Source organism: Aythya marila (genome assembly GCF_965140915.1).
Source record: "Aythya marila genome assembly, chromosome: 20".
In the NCBI taxonomy this organism is placed as follows: domain Eukaryota; kingdom Metazoa; phylum Chordata; class Aves; order Anseriformes; family Anatidae; genus Aythya; species Aythya marila.
In genome coordinates, this window is record NC_139061.1 from 10,025,621 (window position 1) to 10,045,389 (window position 19,769).

The following is a 19,769-nucleotide window of genomic DNA, read 5'->3' on the forward strand; positions in this document are numbered from 1 at the left end:
ACCGCGCAGCACCTGTTCCACTGACCTGGTTAATTTCTTCTGTTGAGTGGGATTTGGCAGAGATTGGAGCTGAAGCCAATTCAGTGATAAGGCTAAAGAAAATGGCTGTATGTTTTCTGTCACCTCCCAATTAAATTGGTTTCATAAAGTGCTTTCCTTTATTTGTCAGGGTGGTAAGCTGAAGCTGAACATTGCATTCAGAGAGGGTAGAGTGCATTACAATGGAGCGCTGACAATACGGAGAATGTGTTTTCTTTCAGATGGGTCATAACTGTGCAGTGCTTTTGTGTGCGCGGCTGTGTGTGCATGCATGTGTGTACACGTACAAATAAAATGTAGAAAGGGAACTCGGTCTTCAGGAGCAATCAGCAGCAACGGCTCTGATTGCTGGAGCTGAGGTGCTCAGAAACTGACCTCTGCATAACACTTATTGCAAAGACTGTGTCCCTTTCAGTGGGTGCTTTTTTCTTTGTATTTAAATTTAGGTACAGACTTTTTTAGTATTGCTTTAATTTTTCTGAAAAACGCTTTATGATCATTTATTTTGATTATTATTTAGTATCAAATAGTATGATTTATTAAAAACTTGGATAAGAAGGACATGAGATACCAACTTTCTGTATATTTCAGTGTGAAATTAAGTAATTAAAAATGAACGAGTTCTGATAAGTGTGCACAAATTAATTAAAGTAGCTCTGCTGTTGTGTTATAGATTATAATCCAGAGCTCTATAATGAGAGGAAAGCCGAATTTCTTGACTTGGTCTGGTATTTGCTGGAATTCACCATGTGGGGCTGGTGGAATTTTACAGTGATCCAGGATTTAACTCTGCTCTCACTGCTCATCCCACTTCACCTTTCCCCACGTTCCTCACTTGTTTTAGAAGCAGTTACAAGTGTTCTTGTGGTGGCCCGTGTTGAAAGGTAATACATGGCCAAACTGAATGCTGCAAGTGCAGCGTTTTTATTTAGGTTGCACTGGGTGAGCGTGGCTAAGTTGTTCCAAAAACATCCTCATTAGTGACAGCAGTGAGAGGCTAGACCCCATTTCTTCTAAACTCTCGTGCATACATGGTCTTCAGGAAGAAAAAAGGCTAAATTTTCAGAAGTCACATTTATGTAGAATTCATTACAGCTGATATTGCAGCATTAAGACTTAAAATTCCAGCCTGCTACCCGAGAGCTGCTGGTCTGCCATGCTACAGTGGAGATTTTATTATTAGTTTGAAATACTCTAGTAAAGGAGAGTGGAAATTGGTTTATTTCCAACAGGAATTAGGTTAGTGCTCATGTGCTAAGCGTTCCGCCGGTCGCAGCTCTTCCCAGAAAAAAAGTTCATCACCGATGGCAGCAGGTGTGCCTGCAGAGAATTAGGAATCTGCATAATCCTTGCTCCCTTTACTCTCCTGCTCCCTCCTCCCCTGGTTTTGTTGTATGTCCCTGCTTTTTATAACGCCATCAGTCATGTTTGTGATCACCACAACTTCCAGAAGCTAAGCAGAGCTGCAGGGGATGGGGAATTGGAGTCTTCCAAGTCTTCTGTCTGGGATTTGCTCCCAGGCTAGGTGAGCTTATGTAGTGAGAAGTCGTGCTCCACTCCTTGTTTATACCATAATTATTTAGGAAAAGAGTTGATGTTGTAGAAAACTGATTTGAGGCCTTGTAACTTCATTGTTGTTCCTTGTAGGGTGGCACTGCATGTGCCTGCCCTCTTCTCACACTCTGGGTGAAAGATGGGGTGTTTCAAAGTGAGGAGGAGATCTTGCTAATGTTCTTTTTCCCAATTTAGCCTTCAGAATTCCTCCTTTCATCTGCGTGACCACAAAATGCATTTCTGACTCTTGTTAAGATACTTGTAGCTCAATTTGTTTCTCTGCTGGGCTGTACATCTTCCCAAGTCACAGCTTTTTAACATTCTTTACATCCTTGAGTCCCAACCAAGAGTAGGCCTAAAGCAGTTCCTGGGCACATAGTGTGTTTTCCTCTCTCAGGTATTTGATAATGCCATAAACAAGTAATTACTAATCTAGTGAACTATTAAAAGTCGATCCTGGTGAAGAATAGAGAGAAGACTGGCTTTCTGACAAGCTGGTTTACCTTAATTAAACTGGTGAGTGATTAATATGGACAGCTGATCTTGTGTCTTTAATTAGATGCATTTAGAGTTTTGTGTGAGTAAGAGATGTCTCGAACCATCCCACAGGTTAATGGCAATACAATACTCTTATCACAGGCATGTATCTTTCAAATGGCTGGGTAGATGGTTAATAACACGTTTTAAAGCTTGATTTGAAACGTCTCTTAATGGGATATCAGAAAATACGCAAGTCAATGCCTATTTTATACAAAACTGAATTTCAATACAATATTTTTTAAAAAGTGACTGTCCAGAGATTTCACCTCGCAGGTTAGATTTTTACATTATGAATCGATTACAGGAAATTATATATCAAAAAGTGTTTTGGGGAGGATTTAAAAATGCAGTTTGAGATGCAGTACAAATTTCCTCTGGCACTGCAAGAAATCCAAATGGTGCTAAGCTGTTAATGTGTGGCAGCTCGAAAGAGGAAAAGAAATGTCTTGTTTCTGTGTCAAAGCAGAATACAGTGTAAAATGTAAAAAGAGACGTGAAACAGAAGCAACCTTTTTATTATTTATGCTGTTTACAATAACTGTACAGTGTACATATATGAAAAAGAAGGCAAAAACGATGTGATTTATCATGTCTGTCCAAAGAATAAAGAAGAGAAAAAATATAAAGTATTGAAATTATGTTGGTAAAATGCAGCTCTGACAACTTTCTGTTCAGAAGTGGAGTGACTTTGCACTTTTACCACTGAGGAGGAAAAGCAGTTGGTGTTTGTAGTCTTACTTCTTCACTTGGACTTGGCAACCTGTGCTCAGCTTCTCTCTTTTGATTTCCTACAGTGATTTTGTTATAAAAAAAAAAAAAGCAAAAAAACAACTGCTTTTTAAAACTGATCGGAAGATAACTTAATGATAACACATTTTTTTAATGTGACATGTAATGTTACAGCTCTCTGAGACATGCTGAAGGTAATTTGCTTGAGCTTTTGAAAGGATTTTGTGTTAAGACGTCAGGGTGCTGTGAGTAGACCTTCATGCCACAATAATTGTTTGTTTATTGTCTCCAGTTACAGATGCACACTTAGCTAGAAAAGCCCACAGAGGTAATTTGCAAATGTTTTAGAGTTCCTCACTAATAAGCAGAGTGTTTTTTTTAGCCAGGGGAGTGACAGTGCTGTAATAAAGGTGAGCAGCTGCTGGTAAACCTGTAGGCTGGGTTTCTCACGTTTTTCTCATTGTTTCTAAATCCACATACAGCTGCATCTTTTTTTGTTGTTGTTGTTCCCGTTGCTTTCAACAAACGACTAAGCTGGCAGAAACTTTACAAGGTTCTGCTTTCCCATTGCTCTGCACAGTTGTTTTAAAATGAGCGTTGTTGGCCCCTTATTTGACATTACTGGTGCGGGGAGCCCAGCAGGACTGCTGTGACTGCCTCGTACAGCAGCAAGCACAACGAGCGGGCTGAGCCCACGTCTCACCTCCCCTCATACCTGACTTGGTGAATTCAAAGCCAGCGGTGCCACTCGTGAGACACAGCAGGTGACTTTGATGCACGGTAGCAGAAATGACCTGTGCCTTTACTGGCTTCTTTGAAGACTTTAATAACATCAGAGAAGAAGTGTTTCTTTTGTTCCAGTTATATTTAGTTTACAAACCTTAGAAATATAGATCAGCTTCTGCAAAATATTAATTTGAACTGGTCTGTGAGGGCAAAAAAAAGTCTCTTTTGTCACGAGGCTTATTTCAGCTATACTTAGCTCTTTGTCTCAACTGGAAATTCGTAGGGGTCTGCAAATCAGAAAGGTCAGCAACTGGAGTGTTAGAAACACTGATAGATAGTGCATGAAAATGAGACCTAACCTCTAAAATGAAAATTGACCTCTAAAATGAGAAATGAATCTCTATTACCCTTGAACAACACCCTCATGGCATTTCTAAATCCCTCTAATTTTGCACGATGTGCTGCATCTCTGAGCTAGCAGAGAAGGGGAGTCCCTGTAAGGTGAATTCTTCAGCAAGCACACATCAGTGACTCCAGTGTAAATTTTAACAATGGCTTTGGTGTCAGTGCAGGTAGGTGAATACAAGCTGCTTTGGAGGCTTTTGCCTTCGGTCACATCCTGTGGGTGCCTTGCTTTGCTCTTTGTTAGTGGTTGCAGAAGTTAATTCCTCTCGGGTGCTCCGAACACAGGAGGGCGAAGTAGCTAGCGCTGCCTTTGGCAAGCCATGCAACGTGTGTGCTTTTCTTTACGTGACAGGTCCCTGGTTTTGACCAGGGAGTCTGATTTGATTGGGTTTCATAGGATTTGTGAGTGCTTGCTGATACCTGAATAGAAATTTTCTCTGATGTGAAGCTTTCTTGAGTTCAGAAACACAAGCACGCACTCATGGCAAGCATCGCTCCATCATCCCAGTGCCAAACAAAACACACAGCAGCTGTCTTTGCTTTCTTCCACTTACTGCTGCCCCTTGCCCACTCTGCCCATCGTTTATCCTCCTGGTTCCTGCTTTTGGTAGGAGCGGTTTGGAGCCGGCAGTGGAGCTGCAGACCTCTGGGTGTGCAGGTAGGCAGTTGTGTTTGTTTGCATGGGAGAGTGAGCTGGGGTTTCTGAAGGTCAGGGGAGGTGTGAAGAGGTGAAGGAGGGAAAGCAAAGAAGGATATGTTTCAAATCACAGCCTTTTGATGCTGAAATTGCCTAACTCCAAACTCTGTCTTCACACATCAGGGCTTAATTCTGATAGTGATTTACTTACACTTCCTAGTTAATAATTAGACATTGGGAGACACCATATATCACTCCTAATGGAATATATGGGGTCTGATGAGAGTTTTCTGTTTTGACTAATAAATTTAAGCCAGAATCGCCAAGCTTAATGAAATATTACAGCTTTGGAAGTGTTTTAAGTCTTGTGCTGTGAAAACAGTGTTACTTTATTCAGTAAATGAATTTATCATTCATTCTGTATCCCGAGCCCTGGCTGGCTCTGGAGCATGGGCTGAATGCAAGACTCTGAGCTAGAAAGCGGAAAAACTAATCAAATCCTTAAAGACCAAAGGCAGCGAGGCAGGTCTAGACTGACTTTTTCAGCGGTAGCCTCTGGCTACATCCACTTTTATTTTAGTAACCATTGTTAGCATGATTTATAACTTTAGCTTTAAGACGTCCGCTATTTAGATGTAGTAAGATGCTTCGCAGCTTTTATTTCTCTTCCCTAATTTCCCTCTTGTCCCTGCTCTTTTTTTAATTCCCCCTCATCCCTCTCTCCCTTCCCTCCCCCCAGCAGTGTCCCCAGTCCCGCAGGTGACGCCGCACCGAACGAACATTTCGCTGCCACCCCAAGGTCAACGAGGCAGCGTCTGCCCCGGCTGTGGCTGCTGAGCTGCTGGCCTGCTTGGTGCCAAGGAGACAACGGTGTGCAGGGCTTCGCCTCCTGCTGCTGCACAAAGCTCTCCCCTGCTAGCTCTGGGGAGAGGATGCTCTGAGCTCAGGGGATGTGCCCCTAGCAAGTAACGGGCTGTGCTGTTGCCCTGCCCAGCAGCACTCAGCCCAGCACCTCGCAGAGCTGTGGGCAGAGCTGGAAGACCCGGGTGCCACCAGCCCGTGACTTGGTGGGCCACCAGGACACACCAGTAAACACATCTTACTGCTGGTACAGGAAGAAACACTAAAATGTAGCAGCACCATTGCTGGCTGCTGTTAAAACCCTCCCTCCCACCTTGCTTTTGACAGCATATTGACTAGAAACCAAGATCCCATTTCTGCTTAGCCTTAAGGGCAGCTGTTTACAGAGTAGCAGTGTTACATAGGTTTACTGTGTCGTATGTCTGTGTAACACTGGATTTGGATCTTGTATTTAGCTGCCAGAAGTGACTGTGATGAAGTGGGAGAGATAAACTGATAGATTGTGTGCCAGAAAGATGTTGGGAATCAATCAGATAAACAGGGCAGAGAAATAGCTTGCTGTTTTCTAGTGATAATAAACCAGAGGCCTCTGTTCCTGGAATTCTTAAATGTAATTTCTGTAGTAATAATCTCCAAAAATAGGCAAATAGAGGGGGAAAAAAAGTAGTGGCAGGATTTTAATTGTGCTTGAATTGTTCTTTTTTTTAATACAATGTATGCCTTGAAGGCAGGGGAAGATGTGGACAGGAATAAACATTTACTCTGTTGCTTGATTGTCTTCCATTTAAAAACAAAAAAAGGTCATAAAACAATCACAGTTTGCCTTTAAATGGCCATTTTTTTGGCCTTTCCCCCTCAGTCCAGCAGTGTACAGCAGCCAGAGCAGTGTGCGAGCTCCTCTGGCCGCGCAGTGCCTGGGGCAGCCCAGGGACCAGCTGTGCCCACCCAGCGGTGTCCTGGAGGCCACCTGAAGGCTGCCCCGAGGTGAGCTCTGCTCAGAAATGCTGCTCTCACTGAGCGGGTGTCTCCTCCACATCCCCTGCTGCTCGCTTCTTCCTTGTCCTCTTGCCTTGGCTGTGTGTTCTTCGGCCATGTGAAGGCAACAGCCTGGAGCCGGCTGCTCCCCCAGCCTCACGTTGCTGTGCCCTGGTTGCACACCAGCTCTCCTCCTTGAGCAAAAATACAGGGTAGAAGAAAAGCTTTGTTCATCCTTTCTTGGCCAACACGTTTGTAGAGTTGACTGGACTCCCTCGTTTCCAGGTCTGAGCCGAGGCAGTAACTTCACTTGTCAGGGTATCCAGAAAGAAGTCCGTGTCCCTCAGTTTTGGAGGGTTTGTTGCTGTTCCCTGCAGTAACCTGTGATACCCACGGCACGGCGTGGTCAACCTCCAGGGAGTGGTGATAAATACACAGCCCTGGTCAAGTAGCCAGACAGGCTGTTCACGAGGGTCTTCGGCTGCAGGAAGCACAAAGAACAAAACCTAACCCTCAGGACATGAAAAGAAATAGAAAAACCTGCTTGAGCATTCCTGCTCTGGTTGTAAAAATCATATTTCTGTGCTGTTCCTCGTAGTCAGCATTACTGCCTAGCACTGCTTGGCGTCTGTTTTGGGGAGGCTCGTGGGGCAGAGCTCTTCCTGCAGATCCGCCAGTGCCACACTTGTCGTCAGAAGAGTCGGGTACACAGCAGCCCGTGGAAGTATTCCCGTCCTTTGCCCTTGCTCGATGACCTTTAGGACATCAGTGTGCTTTGCCACGTGGGGCTCCTTGTGCTTAGCCATCTTGCTCCTAAATTGTGCCCCTCTGGCTTGGCAGAACCTTTTAGATTCTCTTCAGATGAATGATCTGATGCTAAACGCCACCTAAATAAACCATAATGTGGTGATAGGAAGACTCTTCTAGTCCTAGATCCATCTGAAATGAGCTTTATACAGAAACTCTTCTGTTTTCCTCCAGTGTTTTGGACGATAACTGCTTTAGCCCTTGGAAAACTCTTTTGTGGAGAGGGAATGTTGAAAGGCTTTAGTTCTTGGCATGCCATCTTCTAGACAGTTTCAAGAAATGAGGCATGCGGATTCTCTTGGGAACTTGGCGCCTAATTTCTTCATTTTTCCGAGAAACGTGTGAACCTGTTTGCATTAACTTGTCTTTATTGTGCTTTTAAATGGAATTTTTGTCTTTCTTGTAGCTTCTTCGAGAACTTATAGAGCGTAAAACCAGTTCGCTGGACCCCAACGATCAAGTAGCGATGGGCAGGTGAGTGAGCAGCCGTCTGCAGCATCACTGCCTTCTCCCCAGTGCTGCAGCACAGTCCAGGAGTGCAGAACTACTTGTGAGCTTCCAGTCCTGCCCGTTGTAGAGGGCAAAATTGTGAATGACTGGAGAAAGCTCCTGGGTTTAGTACAGTGCATTGCCCCTAAGGTACTTTGCACTAAAAAAGGCTAGTAGCAGACCTTGGATACCTCTGTCACAGTGGTTCGTACATATATAGCACAGAGCATGCGTAGAGGAGTGTCTTGTCCTGTCCTGCCTGACAAGAGGGAACTAGATGAAGCAACGGTCCTCTGCTGAAGTTGGGCATTCTGCTGTAAGAAAAGACACCGTGTGATTAGAACAGTGTCAGGGAATGTTGCCTGCATGCCAGAAGTAAAATATAATTCCGTGCAAGGAAGTTTGTATTCTTCGGCTTAATTCTATGCTCAGAAAACAGGGAACATTTCAAATAGTGCTTAGTAAACAGTCTACGTTTAAATAGCCCTGGGCTAACACTGAAAGTAATGTAAAAGCACAGGGAGGTTGGAGATGCTGGAATAGGGCTCTCCGCTGAGAAAGGAGTTAAGGGGGTGTGAGTATGGGGAGGGGAAGAAAATTCATTAGGAAATTTTGTGTAAGTAAAATAACTTTTGTCCGCGTAAAATACTATCCAAATTTTAGTGCAACATGTCAAATATATTTTGTGTATGTCTGGAATATTATGGAAAGCTATTCACTATAATTTAACATGATATAGACAAAATTACATTTAAGTGGTGATTACATTGTACATTTATCTGACTTTACAATAAAATAGATTACAGTAATTAAGATTATATTAAGATTGCAGTAATTGGATTTTGCTAGATTTTTTTCCCTGATGTCAAGTTTTCATTGTATAAATTAGGTGAGATGATGCTCGTTTTCGTAAAAAAATATTTATAACTTGTAGAAGTTTTTCCCTGCTGAAAACTTCTTGGACTTGATGAGATTCTGTTTGAGGACTTGAGCCTTCCCTTCTAAATCCTGCTGGGGATCAGACAGCGCGTTCTGGAAGTGGGGTTTGCCTTTCTTCTGTAGTTCTGCTTAGTCATAGGTGGAGCATTATAGAGGACTTCTTGCTAGATTTGCCAGGTTTAATATGCAGAGATGGTGGGGAGAATGCTTGTAATTTTTTATATGCTTTGCAGAACTGAGGGAAGAAATAAATTCAGAACATCTACTGCACTGTAGCACTTCTGTTCATGAAGGTAGCATAGCCTGGCTCACTTAAAGAATCAGTTCAGAGTGTGTCAGACGGTCTGTACTGTTCTGGGCTTTCTATGTGCAAAATAGAAATCTTTCTAAGAATCAATGCCAAAACCAAAAAGTACTTTTAAAGGTAATTTTCACAGATTTTAACATTTATATTTGGTAAAGATTTTCTTTTAAATCCTAAAGATTCTTAAAAAAAAATCAGTAATCAAGAAAGAATAAAAAATGGAGCCAGCCATATGGTCTCCATGGATTTCCCTGCAGATGAAGAATTCTCACCAAACAGTGCTCATCTCATTGGGATCATCAGGTCTGGCCTGTGAGTCCTTTTGTGGCTGGCACGAGGAGAAATGCTTCTTGTTTAAAATCTGTGTTCTTGGAGTGAAGCCGTAGCACAGGCATTTGAAGTCTCATATTTCTTTTCCTGAGGTTCTGATCTCCTTCACTTCTGTATATGCAGTAGGCAAAAGGGCTGGAACGGGGTTCAGACCCCTTATTTGCCTTGTGGTTCTAAAAATGCTGTAACTGTCATTTTGCATCCCTCAGGCAATGGCTGGCCATCCAGAAGTTACGAAGCAAAATAAAGAAGAAAGTGGACAGAAAAGCCAGTAAAGGAAGGAAAATCCGGTGGGTGACAGCTTCTGCAAGCAACCAAAAGTTGTGCTTTTGCCAGATCAAATGGGACTGCCTTGGTTTGGCTCCAGGGTGCATTGGCAGGCTTATTTGTCCCCTTCAGGGCAAGCTGCCTCGCTCTGGGGCATCCACTGTGGAATCTTAATGTTCCTGGAGCCTAGAATAAGGAGACGCTTGGGTGCAACCTCTGAGTGCTGCCCAGATCAGTCTTAGCAAGAGTGTTCCGTGGTCTCAGCGGGCACTGGAGACTGGTGTGCAAATGCCCCTGAGTGATTTGGGGTCATGATTTCTGGTGAAAGCCAGTAAGCACCAACTGGGCAATACACGTGTGGCTGACTGAAGTACAGAGAGAAGCTTCAGGGGAAGATTTGTAGAAATGCCCAAGTGAGGCACATACCTCTTTCCCACGGATTGTCATTTGCAATTTGGTGTCTAATCTCTGTTTTTAAGACACATCAGAGCTTTCTTTAGCATCACAGCATTTCACATTCTGATTCCTGGGCTACTAATTTGGGTTGATCTCTCCGACTGTCTTTCCAGTGGAAGAACTGTCCACGCTGTAAGGTGCAAAAGGAAGCAGTCTGGAGAAGATAGTTGTGGGTTTTTTTCCCCCTTTGCAGAGCAGATCTATTAGCCTCCCTGAGTTTAGCATGACTGCATGATTTGTAGTGGGGGAGGTGTTTGTGGCAGGGAGGCATGCTGAAAAGCTGCACCGCTTCCTGAAAAAATCCGCAACATTAACCATCCTTTTGTGAGTAAACTATAAATCGTGAGTTTAGATGGCATCTGATAGAAAGTCAGTGGAGTCAGTCTGGGTCAGGCCTGGCATAGCAATTTTTAAGATAGATGTCATAAGATAATTTATTAAAAGAGGGAAGAGCTACTTTGTTGGCCTGAAAAGCCTATAATTATTGACTATCAATATTCTTTTCTGTCAGCATCACACATAATTGGATATATTCATGATTCAGTCAAAACTACTGACAACATCACACAACTGAGTCAGACTCATAAACCTCTAGGAATAATGGGGAAGTCTCTCATTGTGTGCAATCTGTGCGCTTCAGCATTCCTGAGAGATCAGCTATCTTGCCAAGTCAATTGCCTCTTAGATCTTAGGTGCCCTTTTTTTTCTTCGCTAAATAAAAGTTGCACTGACCCCTCAGGAAAAAATATCAATAAAAGAAAAAAATGTGCCATTGTGTGGTTTTAGGATTAACATGCAGTTAAGCTCCGGGATCTTTTCAGAATCGTCCAAAAGAGCCCAAACTGGTGTTTTTAAATAGTTGGTTCTTCTACTGAAAGATCGTGTGTCACCCCAAGCAACTTGCCTGTCCCCTGTTCTTTTTTTCCCCTAAAATTAGCAGTGCTTAGGTTTGTTTTCGTGGAGAACTTTGACATCCAGGAGAGCAAAGTATCAAATGTTAATTTTACCTGTCTCAATAATTCATTCTTTTTAGCAATCCTTTAGCACACCTTCAGTGTGACAGCGTATTTGGGTGAAATGTGCTAGTTCCTTACAGGGGCTGAGGATCTCCAAGTGCTTTCAGAAGCAGTCGACCTTGTGCTTGACATGAGGCCCTGTTCCCTGCACAGATGGAGAAGCTGAGGCATGAAGAGGAGCAGTGAGCCCTTCCAAAAACTGTAGAGTTGAGCTTAAGAAACCAGGTGCCCAGGCCTCTGCTAGCCCTTGCTAGGACAGGCCTTGTCTTGAGGCGGATGTGGAGGAGCGATGTGTGCGCTCCTGCTGTTCTCGTCAGTGCTGCCTGTGCTGCAACAGGGGGCAGCTTTCTGTGAACGAAGTTAAATACTCAATATCTGCTAGACTGGGATTTTGAAGGTCCTGATTTTAAAAGCACGACGGTAATTAGTTCTGGACAAACAACTTGCATCAGAGGATTTATCAGAATTGCCAAGTCCCCTTACTACTTAGCAGTCCATCTCCGTGTAAGCTTTGATCTGTACGAATCCATCAGTTTTTAATGCAAGTGAACTATTCCATAGCTCAGCCTGTTGACCTGCTGCTTGGTGCAGTGCTAGCCACGCGGTGCCGTGTCTGTTCCCTGATTTGATCATTACAGCGTTAGACCAGGGCAGTTCCTTCCATTACGAGTGACAAAGACTTGATTGTGTAGAGAAGCCCTTGTGTAAGGGTGAGTGTGTGCTGCGCCTGAAGAGCCATTCTGAAATATTCTTGTGAGCTAAAAATCCCCTCAAGGGAATGTTCCTGCATAAGCAAACAAAAGGGAGTGCAGAGGTGACAGAGAGAAAAGGTGATTCTGGGCAAATGCTTGTGAATCCTTTTGCCTGCTATTTGTCAAGCTCTAAAAATAGCAGCAACTTGGATAAAACATTTCAGACTTGGGTGGGCAGCATGGTAGTGCACATCAAAGCTACTGGTTTGGAATCTCCTGCCCTTACACACTCGCGTTTAAAGGCACCTTCACATTCACAGTTTTTCAGTACGCTGTGAAATTGTGTATGTCAGATCCTGGGCTGTAAGTCATGAAAAGCCACTGCAAGTTCTGAGCTCAGGGTGGAAGGCAGGAGGGCAACCCCATATCTGTAGGTGCATCACAGCGTGCAGAAATATTTTGGTGGATCAGAAGCAGGGACAGATACAGCATTTTATTACCTTGGACATGCCTCTTCTCTGTGCAGGTCTTTTTCCCGTCTTCTCTGCCTCATTTTACATGCTGTACTTCTAAGTTATTTGGGATGGCACTTTCCAGCTATGGGTATGGCTAGCAGAGTGGGATTTTGAGATCCTTTAGGGCCCTAGCTACCACAGAGCAAGGAAAAAGTGATAGCAGATGGATGCTTGAGAAGGTCTGATGCTCTGACACTGCTGCTGCCTGCAGTGCACTCTTTGGGCACAGATTCCTGAAGGTGATTGAGATGCCAGCTGAAAGGCAGGCCGAAAACAAGAGTTAGTTCCTGTTTCTCTGACTTTTCAGGGTTGTCAGTTTGGGAATCTGATTAGGTACTGCACACAATGAAGGGAAGCTATATGCTCTCTTTCTAGCTGTGTTAAAAAAAAGGATTTGCTTGTTAGTCAGCTATTCAGTTCATTGTATCATCTGATTATTCTTCTCTCCATGTTATAAGAAAGGAGGAGGAGGAAAGGGAAGGGAATTTCATGCTATGACTAGTAACTCATCAGGTATCAGCCACCAAGAAAGCCAGCACTTTCCCTTTCAGGGACTGGTGTATTTCTATTCAAGCAGCAACATTTTCCTTTCATTAATAGTTACTAATGTGCTGCCTCTCATTTCCTGCACTATCCAGGTATCATGTCCACAGCAAGCTGGTGAGCTTCATGGCACCTATTGACCACTGCACAATGAATGATGATGCCAGGTGAGTAATAGATTAATTATGTTTCTCAAATGGCTTCATGACAGCGTGATATTGACCTGTTCTTCAGCCTGTCGCCCTCTCCATTTCTTCTTATCAGTTAACCATTTGTCACTGGCATCATAGCCTGGATGTCTTGGTCACATCTGTCCAGGCAGTCTGGCTGAGCTTTCACTCTGTAATTACTGTGACACCAAACAAGAAATTTTCATAAATCTCGGTACCTGCGTTTTTACTTCTGCTTTAAAATTGCTCCGATTTTGAAATCTTCTAGTTTTATAGTTATTCTAGAAATAGTGAGCCAAGTTACCTAGTATCTCCAGGTGTAATCAAAACTTACAAAGAATTTGTCTTTCAGCAGAAATGACAACTGATTTAAACTCTGCTCAGCACGCATTTTCTTACTTCAGGTAACAACTGGAATAGTTCAGTCAAGATTCAGCCAAGACCTAAATGCTGCTTGTGTGTATTTCTATTTAAAGACTGACAGATTTTATTAGAAGACTATAATGTTTTAACTTGCTAATTATAAAAGAAGATACAAGTTAATTTTTGTACACAGTTGCTAGGCAGCTGTTCTACAGCTGTATTTCTTACGTAGTACATTTTTTAACTAAGTCTGGAAATGCTGGGCTTTTTGTGGGAAGGAGGTGGTATAATTTTTCCAATGAATGGATGTAGAAGGCTTGAGAAACATCTTTCCCCTGGGTTGTGGAACATGTTTGTGCTTTGTGAGAGAGAGATGTCATTTGTCTGTTTGGGAAATGGAAACCAAATACCTGCTGTTCTCAGACTGCTGCCTTTTGGGATATTGCACAGACTTCTGGATGAAAGCTCTTCAGAAAGCTGGCACTAAGACATTTTGCGTGCATAATAAGACTTGGGCTGTTTCATCATGCATCTTTCTCATGTTTTTTTCTTTTTTTCCCTTTTTTTTTTTTCAAATGAGAAAACTGCTCTGAGTACTGAATATTGTCTAGATCCTCTCACCACAACAATAAATGTGTTGGATAGGCAAAGTGGGAGCTATTCCTCCAGCCATGTCAGGAGATCAGATCTTCCACCCCCTGGGTAGGAAGAGAGGGGCAGAAGTGACTTTGACCTTTTGAGGTTAGATGCGAACACTTTTGCCTATTTGGCAAATAATCAAGTGCATTTTTGTTTCTACTGTGCAGGGCCTGAGCTAGCTGCTCTTTGTGCGTCCCAGCTGGCAAGGAACCTGTACCTGTATGGAACCAGGCTCTGTGTTTTGGGTAGTGCCAAATAAAACACGGGGTGGGGTGGACACGCACTCCTAACAGAGCTGTACCATCCTGTAGGCATTGTTCTGCATGTGCTGCTCGTTCCCCACAGCTTTTTGTCTGAGGGTAATTAGCAAGTGGCACGTGTGTGTGCAGGAAGAACCCCTTCATACCATATCCATTAGTAGTGTGCATGCCTCTCGTATTTCTCTGTCCTATCCAGTTGACTGATTATTTTTTATACTTTGAGGAGATCAAATAAGGTTGGAGAGGCCACTTTTGCATATAATACATATTGCAGTGTCCTACAGGCTAGGCAGGCATACAGCCCCCTGCTCCATCCCCAGAATAAGGGAAACTCAGCTTGCAAGGTCTGTATGAGAGGGAGAGGGAGATGAAAAATAATAATGAGACCCTAATAATCCACGGGTTATCATGCTTGCTGGCCCCAGAGGTGACATTGCCTCCTCCTTCGCAGTCCACTGCACTCACTTGCGTTCCAAAAGTTGCACAGAAAATGCCTTCTGGAAGCCAAAATTCTCCAGCAAGTCAGCGCAAGCATGAAGTGCATCAAAGCAGCTGGGACAGCCGAGTCATTTTGCCAATAGCCTGCTTGGGCCTCAGCTACCCTTCATCTGGCTGCCGCCGTCATAACCCTCGCTCCCCTCCCTTCTCAGCAGGCACCTTGAGTCCACCACAAGCTGCAAGGAGCCCGGCTGACCCTCCGAAGCTGTTAGAGCTAATAGGATGCTCTCGGTGTTACGCTGCGTCTGCATAGCTATCATCGTGGTAGGGACATAGCGTTTGACATTTGGTTTACTGAAAATGTCTCCTGGGGGCGTTCTCCACTCCGAGTGGGTTATTACACCGCTTGCATGCGTTACAGATTCTTCGGTGGCAGCAGCGTGGCAGCAGCTGCTGCTGCTTATTGTCTGACTGCGGGAACTTGCTCCTTACATGAGGTTTATTAGTGGCGTTGGAGGCCCGCCATGCTTCCAGTTAATGGCATTTCGGTCGCTTAGCTCTCGACGTTGGCTCAGCCATCCAGCGTGGAGCTGTCGGCTGATGCGTTCACACACCAGCGAGCGTGCCTGAGGCTTGCATCGCGCGGGCAGCTGCGTCCCACTCTGCCCAGATGAGGCTTGCGAGCAAACCCTGCGGATGGATGGGGCGCTGCGGGGCTCAGGCTGGGCAGGCTCAGGTCCGAGTTCAGCAGATGGCTTCGTGGATGACCTTGAGCAGTTCGTGTGCTTCCCTGGCTGATTCCCCTTCTCTGCGGTGGAAAGAATCGGGCAGGCTTTGAGGTCTGCTCTTGAGGAGGTGTAAAAAGCAGTGGGTTAGTAATAGCATTGTTATTTCCTTTTTTAACAAGCAGAGCAAAGCTTTTGTTTCAGATGAGACACACACAAATAGCAGCCTCACTTTTCCTCAGCGTTCACCAAAATCACTGCTAGTTACCTGCAACACAACGAATACGCATTGCAGACTGTTGCAGGCCTTCTTACAGTTTTTCTTAAGCAGTTTCTCCACAGCTAAATTTCATTTAGCTGGCAGGTGGGCCTATTATTTCCTGTCCTGTTCACTAGGAACAGATTCTTGCTTCCTCTTTGCAGCAGGCCTTCTTCGTTGGGACAGCAGAGGTGGGCATTCCTGCTTTCTGCTCTGCGAACCTGGGAGTTATTTAGCCCAGCTTCCTTCCTTTCCTCCCTGGTCTCACACCTTTTGTGTTTGCATCCAACCATAAAACACTGAAAGTATCGGAGTGGCCGGTGTCTGAAAATCAGAACTCTCCCAATGCTCTGGTTCAGCTCTCCCAAGATGAAGACATCTGCTGCTGTCTGTGACTTTTTTATTTATTTTTTAAACCGTGGCCACCCCCTAGGGATCATTTCACATCCCTGCTTAAAATGTCCCTGCGCTTGCCACGGGCTGTCATACCTCTCCAGCAGCACACAGCCATCCTGGACAAGACGAGAAGAATTCCACGCCTGCGTTAAACTGCAGGTGAATTAAAAACAAGAGACCAAGCCTGTACGCATGAGAGGGAAGCAGTAATGATAACAGCTTTCCTTTGTGACAGAAGAAGGTAATTTTATTGTTTGCAAGTGTGAATTACTATATTGAAAATGCAAGTATACACTTCACAGTGATGTGATCATGCTCCGAGCCATTTTTTTCCTGCTCAGGCACTTAAAAGGCATGACCCCAAAGTAAATACACATCTGAACAACAGGGTGCTCGGTATTGTAGTACGAGACATTTTAAAGTGTCAGTGAGCTGTATATAACAAAGGGTTGTGGAGACAGAGCTGCCTGAATATTCCTCCTCAAGTTCTGCCGGTGACCACGGTGTCAGCTAGCTGCGTGGAAAATGCCAGGAAATAAATATGGATGGGCAGGTGTGGGTGGGCAGAGGCTGGAGGCTGGCTGGTGGGGAAGTTCTGGCTCTCCTGTGCCTGTGCCAAGACCTCACTCCCCGGGAGGAGCTGGGCAAGCCCTTCAGCAGGAGCAGACGGAGTTCTCTGTGACTGTTCCCTGGCTTTGTTTGTTCTAAGTGCTTTGAAGGCACGTCGCACTGTAATGCCCGGTCACTTCTGGTATATTTTAATAGCCAATGCAACCTAGGAATAAATCCAGAGCCTGATTCTTCTGTACGTTTAAGCCATCTTAAATGCTCTGGCTGTGCAAAGAGCCCCTAAAACAGTGCCAGGGGCTGCTGGCACTCACTCGAAGGCTCCTGTGATTTGGTAGCGTGGCTGTGGGATGCCCAGGGCTTGTGGGGATCCGTCACGTCAAGTTTATCACCTGCCACTGCTGCTGGCTGCAGAAATAAAGAGCAAATGCATGTGAGGAGAAGGAGTCTGAGCTCTGCGTGGGGAAAGGGATGGACGGTCCCTCCAGAATTGTTTTACGGCCGGAATTTGAGAGAAGAAACACGCAAGTACAATACTGCCTTTGTCAACATCACTGCCACGTTCTTTCTTATTCTTGCTGCTAGTTGGAGTAATAGCATTCGTGCAGGCAATTAATCTTCCACTTGCCAGTTTTTCCTGCACCCTACGCATGGGCATGGCTGTTTAACCTTGTGCTCACATATATTATGCTGTAATGTGTGGGACACGGGTGGCCTCGAGCCCTCCTCTGTTTTAACCCCTCTTTGGTAGTATTTTAAAACATACACTGGAAAGTGATTTTTATGGTTGTCTTGGGGTATATGTTTATAGACTTAAATACATTTATAGGACTCTTGGGCCAAGGTTTTTCTAATCGGTCCAAGGTCATCGCTATGTAAATGGGCCGGCCCTGTGACAAGGAAGCTGAAGGCGAGAGCTTGATGTGAGTGTGCTGAGGTGTTCAGAGGGGAGTAGCAGACTCAGGCAGGAATTTCCCAGGATTAGATCAGGATTGATCTGTCTCAAGCTGTGATTTGCCTGGGCTTGAGGGTGGCATCATGGGGGTGCCATTTCTTGGACGTCCCTTGCAGGATGCTTTGCCCATCCTCACTGCAGTGATCCCATCGCTCCAGGATCTAGCACAGTGTAAACTTTAATGAATCATCCTTTGGTACCAGCGTGTTCAACAGAGCTGGGAAGATGCCTGCCTTCCCTGTTCCATACTTTGGGAAATGAGGCACAAGAAAATGACCAGCTGAGCCTGGAGGTTCCCACTAAAGGTGCGCCTGTCCATAAACACGTGTGTGTATTTTCACTGTGTGCAGAGGTGCCGTATCTGCAGGTGTGGGTCCTGTAAACCACCTAGTCGTGGCAAGGTCAGGTAAAGTCTGTGTTCCTGGGGAGATGTCTGTGCAGATTTTGGTTTTGTTATAGCTCGCTGTCAGCTTTGATATACAGCTCTTCAGCTCTTCGCACTGTACATGTGTGTGGCACAGAGACTAAACACAGACACTTCAGAAAAGGTCTGGTATCAAGTTCCTGCCAAGTTTGAGGAACATCACTGTGTCACCTCTGGAGGACGGGTAACTGGCAGGAGAGATGTTCTTTAAGGAGCAGATGTTTGGCCCAAGCACCTTTATCTCCCACGACGACTGAGGTTATTCTGACAGGTAAAACAAGATTGTGCAAATATGCACCAGTGATCTAATCAGCTGGAACAACAGCAATATTTTAACTGGCGCTACCTTTTAACAGCATCATTAAGGGCTCTCATTACTCTTTTATTAGAGTCTCAGTCTATTTCTTATCAGATTACAGAATGAACATAACTCATGGCACTGATTTGATCTCTTGTTAAAGAGGATTACAGCTTTGCATTAACTGGGATTGACACGGTTTATAATTTGCTGTTGATACACATGCTGGCGGTGTCGCATGTGTGACCCCCTCCCCACAGCACCGCCGAGGAGAAGGACGCCCATACATCATCATTAAAGATGGCACCCGGAGCAGGGACGGGAGGCAGGAGAAGGCTTCTCTGCAGTAAAGTCAGGCAGGACAAAAGAGACGTGCTCCAGTGCAGGCTGAAATTCAGGGCAGGGGTTTTTACCTGCCTGAAGGTGGGGGATAACGCAGCAGCTTGTTCCCAAATGACCGGGAAGAAGCTGGCGATGATGGGACTGTGCCAAACCACGCAGTCTGAGGCACGGGGCCTTGTTTTGGGCAGACAACCTGCCTGCCTGTGCTGGGAGTTAACCTGGTTGACACATCCCTGGTTTTTAGGAGCCACAGGCTCAGGGGCTGCCTGTGTTGGCCCCACCTCGTGCTTGGCAGCGGAGCCCCCAGCCCACTCCTTACAGCCCGGCTCTGGTTGCACAGCACAACAGTGCCTGCTGGGGTGCTGGGTTAAGACACAGCTTATCCCTCTGCCAGCGGGGTTTGGATTAGAGCATTTTCCTCAGATTCAGCCCGGACGCTGTGTTTTCCCCATCAGCAGCCTGACTCCTGCACTTCGTGCGGTTGCTCTGTTGCTGTGGGTCTTGCAGCAAGCGGAGGGGGGTGCGTGGTAGGAAATCCTGGTATTAAAAGATTAATTTACTTATATGACATAAGAGTTTAATATAAAAACTTTAAAAAAATGAAAAAGTTGGTGAGATAGCAGCCTTTCACTTAGCTCACTTTGTACTTTGGGTATTAAAGCACTATGAGACTGGATTAGGGGAGGAATCTGGGCTCTGGGATTGTCAATCCAGTCCTGATCACCACCGTGCCACCAGTCCCTCACAGAAAGCAAAGCTCTTCTTCCTGCTTCTGTGCCATGCGGCACAAACGTCAGGTGCCTGGCAGTGTGAGAAAAACCCTTCTGGGTTTTTATAGACACGGCCTGGACAAAAGTTTGTCCGGCTTTGTGTTGGCTTTGCTTTGTGAAACAAATTGGGTAGCTCTCACACCTGGGGCAGTCTCTCGAGCATGCAGTGCTGACGTTTCAGAGATACCTGGAGTTTTGGGGTGGGGCTGGGAGGGCTGCGTGGCTTTGGGAGGAGCCCCCTGCTCCGGCAGAGCCCCTCCAGGGTCCCCCAGTGAAGAGGTGTGCACCCTGGGGAGGAGACGTGTCCCACAGCGTGGCCCACACCGCCTTGTGACATCA

General features: G+C 45.1%; 1 protein-coding gene across 1 annotated transcript in view; it reads left to right on the forward strand.

The window, feature by feature from the left end:
- The window catches only part of AATF (apoptosis antagonizing transcription factor), a 49,809-nt gene that overhangs the window by 22,300 nt on the left and 7,740 nt on the right, over window positions 1–19,769 (forward strand). Inside the window, exons 9-11 of the mRNA XM_082776343.1 lie at window positions 7,680–7,747; window positions 9,545–9,625; window positions 12,920–12,991. Of these exons, the coding sequence (XP_082632469.1) occupies window positions 7,680–7,747; window positions 9,545–9,625; window positions 12,920–12,991 (221 nt within the window). The remainder of the gene's footprint in view (window positions 1–7,679; window positions 7,748–9,544; window positions 9,626–12,919; window positions 12,992–19,769) is intronic.